This window comes from Vipera berus (genome assembly GCF_964194415.1).
Source record: "Vipera berus genome assembly, chromosome: W".
NCBI classification, from domain to species: Eukaryota; Metazoa; Chordata; class Lepidosauria; order Squamata; family Viperidae; genus Vipera; species Vipera berus.
Genome location: NC_138210.1, coordinates 56,769,075 through 56,776,156, shown reverse-complemented (window position 1 = coordinate 56,776,156; position 7,082 = coordinate 56,769,075). Strand labels below are relative to the sequence as shown.

Here is a 7,082-nt window from a genome sequence, read left to right as displayed (position 1 = left end):
AGCGGCCTAGGCCAGGGGTAGGCAACCTTAGCTCTTTTATGACTCGTGGACTTCAGCTCCCAGAATTCCTGAGCCAGCATGGCTCAGCTTGAAAACCTCTCCCTTTCCCCTCAGCATGGCTGGTTCAGGAATTCTGGGAGCTGAAATCCACGAGTCATAAAAGGGCCAAGGTTGTCTACCCCTGGTGTAGTTGGTTGTCTCTAAAGAAAGAGCCAGAACTGTTGGAACTGTCCCGATCATATACTGTAATGTTTGGGATCAGGGTTTTGCTGATACAGTATGAAACAGTGTGACCCTGCATCAGGGATGACGTAGCTATGACCAAAGCAGGCATTATAGTGCAGACAGGCAGCGAAGACGTGATCCTGGAGGCTGAGAGACTTAATTAGCTGTTATACGGATAATAGCCACCCTAGCACGAGAGGCAACTACCTCAAAAGGCAGAGCAGATGCCAACACACTCGAGAACCCTTTCTGTTCTGCTTCTGCCAATTTTATTTATCAATATGGAAAATCATTTTTTTACAGAAAAATATCGTGAACTTCCCCTTTCTCCCAATCCTTTGGTGCAATCATGCATGAAGAACCAGGTATTTTGGGGAGGCAGCCCTGCAAATTCCCGGCTTACTTGCCTCTAAACTTGGGGAAGACAAACAGTTTTTTTTTAACACAGCAGGACATTGGTTTGGGCCTTTAAACCCCTTTTCTCTTTTCTCCAACTTTCCCCACCTAGATTTTTATTTATGGATGTCAAAAAAAAATGCTTGAATTTTGTTGTGTCCCTTTCTCCCCCTTTGTGTGGAAAAACAAGACTATGAAGAAAACAAACGATTTCAGAATAAAATTTGCTTTGGAAATTGTTTTGGAAAATAGGAAGTGTGGCTTGTGCTGCAGAAAGGCTCTTCTGGATTCTGCTGGTTTTCAGATCCTTGAGACTTCTGTCCTTATCCTACACAGAAATAGCCATCACAAATAATACACACTAATTGCTGATGGTGGCACTGGAAAAGTAGTTCCTTTGTGGGAAGGGATGGCCATGATTCAAAAGGGTGTATCTGAGTTACACAATTGATTTGCATGCTGCAGGCTCAAGGTTCTGCCTTCAACTCCAGGTCCAGGTTTCTCATTGAGAACACGGTACATAATTACTTTCTGATGAGTATATTAATTGTGATGACTTTTTAATTTAATTTAAAATCGTCACTCAAGGCTAGCAAAAAATTGTCCTACTGGCATTTGTGATACAGCCCTGTTCGTTTTTTTCCTGCAGTTCCTTACTTAGAACTTCCAATTCCATATGGCTGTTATCTCAGATCTTCCATTAGCAGTAAATGGAATTTACGTTAGGAACGTTCCACGTTTGACTTAAGATGCTGGTTTCGTGTTAAGTTTGTCACTAGTTGTGACCGGATCCTGGATTAAACAGATCTTTAATCTAATGCAGCAGTTGCCAAACCATTAAGCTGGACAGACATATCCACTATACCAGGGGTAGGCAACTTTGGCTCTTTTTATGACTCATGGACTTCAACTCCCAGAATTCCTGAGCCGGCCATGCTGAGGAGAAATGGAGAGGTTTCCATGCTGAGCCATGCTAGCTCAGGAATTCTGGGAGTTGAAGTCCACGAGTCATAAAAGAGCCAAGGTTGCCTACCCCTGCACTAGACCATTCTCCCAATTATATACACGTTCACAGGATGTAGTGCTTAATGCCAAGTTTATTTAATGCCAGTTACAGACTCAGCTCCTTTCTTCCCAAAAATGGATAGGGGTACAGAGGCCATATTATTGAGCAGCCAGCTTTAATACATTTAAGGCTGTAGGAGCTGGGAGGGAGTCAACACCTCTAGGCTCAGTCGCTGGATTCACCTAGGGTGAGGCGGTCAAACAGGTATTCTCCAAGGCCTTCCTCCTGGGCACGGACACGCTTCAGGTTGGTCACATGGTCTCCCAGCTTCTTGATCAACTTCACCTCCTCATCCAAATAGTGAGTCTCCAAGAAGTCACAAAGCTTAGGAAAAGAAAGGAGTTTTAATTCAAGGGTTCCACAGGAAAAGCCTACCTGTATTAAATAAGTAGTCCAAGGATTAGAAGGACTAATGCCTCTCGATCATCCAATCTATCAGGAAGTAGAAGGAATCTCAAAATCAGCTGATCCTATCTTCTACCAATGTAAAAAAAAAATAATCCACTGCATTCTTGATAATTGGCCAGTTAGCATTTGGGACAGTAGGACTGCAGAAAACGCATATACCATGCAAAGAACTCAACCCTAACCCCATTAAAAATTGAAAGCAGATTTTGAGTTCTTCAGAGAAGTCCAAGGCCTGTCAAATCACAATTCACTTAATCGGCAGCCACCTTAGCCGGGTGGTTTGGGGTGGATTAAATAGGGCAGCTCCTGATGTTCAAATGCTGCTGAACCTCAACTGCCTGTAGTACATTACCACCCAGCTTAACCAATGAGGAATATCTCTTGCAGCTGGATTCTTGCAGGTTCTCCATCCTTCCCTAAGTGTAAGCCCATGCGAATATGCCGAAACAAAATTTGACAAGTGTAATTAAAAAACATATTATTCCAGGAAACCTTGGTGGGCATTTACTGTAATAGTAGACAGGAGTGGATCTAACCCTGCAAACCTCCTCCTGTCAACTTACATGGGGATCTGTATGGCGTGAAGCAACTTGATGCAAATCCAGCAGGGCCTGGTTCAGGCTCTTCTCCAGCTTCAAGGCAGCTTCCATGGCAGTGGTTCCACTCTTCCATTCATCTTGCTCTGGTTTCTGGAGTATTAGAAAGAGTTAATCAGGTCTCAGTAGCACTCCACTTATTCATATGTCCCCTGTCGGCCAACCACCACTTTCTTTCACCCTCCGTGGGCCCTAGCACAGGGCTTTTCAACCTTTTCACCCGTTGCACCACTTTTAGGATATGGCAACATCCGAGTACCACCAGTTGCCTAGCAAGGTGTCAAAAACTTGACCAAAAAAAAGGAAAAAAGTAATGAAGTACAGGTAGTCCTCGACTTATGACAGTTCGCTTAGTGACTGTTCGAAGTTACCATGGCACTGAAAAAAGTGCCCCCCAAGCCACAGCCGAGCAAGGCACCTGCCTGCCCGCCCGGCCGCGCTCTTCCTCCTGTATGAGGTTTCCATTGTTGTGAGCATTTCTGTTGAGGATTGGCAGTGGGGGTGGGTTGGGGGATGTTTGGTTTTTATTCCCCCCCCCCAATCTGCTGGGTGGTTGCAGCAGGTTTTGGTCAATTCACGTGACCCTGGGACACTCTGACCATCATAAACATGAATCAGTTGCCAAGCATCTGAATGTAAATCACAAGACCCTGGAGATGCTGCAACATTCCAGCTGGACCCTGGCACTGATCCTGGCGCTTCCGCTGAGCCCTGACAGCCCTGCAGCTCCAGCTGTCTCTCGCTCAGGCTTGTGCGGTGCTGCCACCGGTTCAGCTCATTCCCCTCCCCTGCTACCACTTTTCTAGGATGGCCGCATACCACCTGCCAGGTGCCAATGTACCACAGGTGGTACCCGTACCACCGGTTGAAAAGCCCTGCCCTAGCATACTTCTCCGCTCTCACCTTGACATCCTGCAGGACAACTCTTCCTCCACGGCGGTTCTGGAAAGTCAAGAACTTCTCAGCTTGTTCATGCTTCTCCTCAGACAGGTGGTGGAAAAAGGAGGCAAACTTGGACAGTGCCACATCGTCCCGGGTGTAGTAAAAACTCTGGGCAGAAGGAAGAAAAAGTAAAGTTTAGAATTGCCACAAGTTTAAACCTGCCTTTTCGCCCATGTTTCTGTAAAATTATCGCTCATGGTCAAAATTGCCTACCTACACAAAAGGAGGCAGCCTCTCTCTAATTCACTACATTACGATATATAGTTTGTTTAGGCTTGGTTTTATTGTGTGAATTTGGTCAGTGTGATTTATAAAAATCATAGTTCATGGTTTTTAGCATGCTATATTCCCAAATACTGATGGTTTCAATCCAGCATGCATCTCACATCATGGGTTGGCATCAACAGTATGGTTTGATAAGACCCCAAAATAGAATAATAGATTAATAACTAATCTACAAAACCAAAAAAAAAACCTGATTTGAACTACAATACATAATCATATTTTGTAGCTGTATCTTATTTTGGGGGAAGGGCGAATTACACTATCTAGAGCAGGGGTGTCAAACTGCCGGCCCACAGGTCGGACGCGTCACAACAAAACCGCGCCCACCCCATTGCCGGCAATGGGGGAAAAGCTCCAATACGCCGTGTGACATCACGTGACGTCGCGAGTTTGACACCCCTGCTCTAGAATAAAAAATTTTTAATGACATTGTTTTACATGCTGGCTTGCAGCCAATCCACAGTGACGGTTTGCATCTCTGCCTTTCCCTGAACAGTCCTGAGAAGGCCAAAAGCTAGAACAAGAAAACAAACATATCATGGCTTCAATTCCAGATTCAACGTAGACTACAGCAAATCTGCAGTGATGAAGATGCATAACAGCAATTGCCCGTATGTGCTTTTTAACAGTCACTTTAGCAAGGAAACTGGATATATTTCTGGAAAAGCACTAATCAGCAGTGATATAGGTACATGAACCCTATGTAAGAATTGCCTGATTCAACCCTGACCAGCAGCATTCCTAACTTAAGCCCTTTGAATGTTTTTTCTAGGCCTCTGCCTATTCAAAGACAACCTCCCCTTCAACTGCTATCTACCATATGGATATGGACAAGTGCTAGTTAAAAGGGAGAAACTTATGGGTATCTAGAAAAAAAAGTTATTGGCTTATTTGCTTCTAAAATACTGTAGATCAAAAATTGATTACCCATAACCAAAATATTGTTATGGCTTGACACATTGTGTAAACCTGCCCACTGTGGTTTATAAACTACAGTTTCTGGCTAATCAAACTTAACTTGCTATATCCAACAAGCCATGGTTAAACCTTAGCCAAAATGCCCATTGCCCCTTCCTCAGCTTATCAGTCCAGCCTTTGCTTCTAGTTTATGTACTGATAAAGAAGTTTGACATAATTAAATCATTAACCCCACCTCATTTCTCCCTTAAAACCATTCTAGAGGATGCAACTATGGGTAAACATGGAGAGGTGGACTTTGTATCAAAACCAAAATTGTGTAGAGTTCCTTGCTTGCCCAAACCAACTACACTGCAAGGACAAACAACAGGTATCTTATTTACAGAGCAAAAAGGACTATTTGCTATGGCATTTTTCCTAACCAGATACCTTCTGGTAGTGGGATACAGTATCCCCAACTAGAACAGCCTGGTGAATGGAACAAGCTCTTTTTAATAACTTGATAAAGAGCTGAATCTATCTATCTATCTATCTATCTATCTATCTATCTATCTATCTATCTATCTATCTATCTATCTATCTATCTATCTATCTATCTATGAAGGCAGTGTTACCATTTGGAGCAAAGCACAACCTGAGGGCAAATGTGTACAGCATTTAAAAAGAGGATTTTGTATATATAATTAATAGGGCTATCAAGAATCTCAAAGGGAGCTGCTCCTCATATGATCAAACCAGAGCCACTGATGTGTAAAAGAGTTCACTCAGCCTATGGGCTCACCTTAAAGGACTTGCTGATTCAGCCAGCAGAATCAGAATATTAACAGGATCAAAAGCAGAGGATAAAGAAACCTACAGCGGTTAGTATAGCCCCACAAAAAGATGGGGGTGATGGGAACCTGAAGCCCCCACACATCTGGAGATGCAGGGTGGGGACGGTTAGCTTCATGGCTAAATAAGCTACCCCCCATGAAAAATCCCTTTTCTCTTTCTCCTATAATACCAAGTGAACAGAAGAGCAGAGTTGCTGGAAAACTGTGCTTAGGTCTCCATGGTTACTGCAGGAAAAGGGGAAAAAAGGGGGGGGGTGTGAATTTTCTGGAGGAAGTAAGGAAGAGGCCCATCTAAATCCAGAGCCTACGGTGGGGGAGAATGGGGGAGGGCGGTGTTTTTCTTACGCAGTTTATAAACAGAGGAAGCCAGACTCGACGGATTTAGAAAAAGGACCCGCTGGGTGGGGCTACGGTACACAATAGCACAACACAACGCACACAAGAGCCCTATAGTCCGCCATCGCGGACTGCGGGAGAGGGCAGCCCTTTTGCCAGTCACTTCCAGTAAAGCAATCGGGCTCCGTGTATCCATCATTTAAGTGGAGAGGAGGGGGGAGAACCTGATGCTTTCCAGAGACGCCGATCTGCAACTCCCATCATCCGTATCGAGCATCAACATCAATCCAGGGCACCGGGATGGGAAAGGCCAGGAAAACCTCAAGAGATAGGGGGCGAAAGGGGCGATAGCTGTCTTCTGATGATACTCACCAAGGACAAATAGGTGTAGCTGGCCTGCAGGAATTGATTGACCAAGCGATTCACGCCTGCTTCGCTTTCGGCTTGGTAGTTCTGGCGGATCTGAGAGCTCATGGTGCAATTCGAGGTTGGTTGGACTGGCTGGCAAACGGACTTAAGGATGGGGTGGCTGCGATCCTGCTCCGTTCAAGCACTGTTGAAGCAAGAGCGAAGGAACGGTAGCCAAAAGCGAAGTCCGGACTGAGCGCGACGAGCCCAGGAGGAGGCTTTTATAGGCAGCCGGAGGCTCTTCCAAAACCCTCCCTCCGCACCGACTGCAAACGCGAGGCTCCGCCCCCCTCTCCCCCTCCCCCCCCCGCTAGCCAAGAGAAGGGGGCTAGAAAGATGAGCGGGCTCCTGTTGTTGAGCTGAGTTTGCGCAAACTCTGGTTCCGAGGGAGGCCTTGGTTTGCCTTTCAGCTCCTAAGCGCTGACAGTGTTGTCAGGGTGTTGCTGTCCTGTGGAATACGAGGACCAAGTGACCACAGTAGTGACATTAATTTAGGGCTGATCCTAACTAGGTAAAGGGTAAAGGTTTCCCCGCACATGCGTGCTAGTCGTTTCTGACTCTAAGGACCGGTTTCAAAGCCGAAGAGCCAGCGCTTGTTCGAGGACGTCTCCGTGGTCATGTGGCCGGCATGACTAGACGCCGAAGGCGCATGGAACGCTGTTACCTTCC

General features: G+C 45.6%; 1 protein-coding gene across 1 annotated transcript; it reads right to left on the bottom strand.

Moving 5' to 3' along the window:
- Window positions 1–1,700: 1,700 nt before the first annotated feature.
- On the bottom strand, window positions 1,701–6,618 carry LOC308676229 (ferritin light chain, oocyte isoform-like). The gene is made up of 4 exons (XM_081342035.1): window positions 6,378–6,618; window positions 3,595–3,741; window positions 2,659–2,784; window positions 1,701–2,011 (listed from the first exon to the last, which is right to left on the bottom strand). The coding sequence occupies exons 1-4, from the start codon at window positions 6,477–6,479 to the stop codon at window positions 1,853–1,855; spliced, it is 534 nt and encodes a 177-aa protein (XP_081198161.1). The 5' UTR covers window positions 6,480–6,618; the 3' UTR covers window positions 1,701–1,852.
- Between the last annotated feature and the right edge of the window lie 464 nt (window positions 6,619–7,082).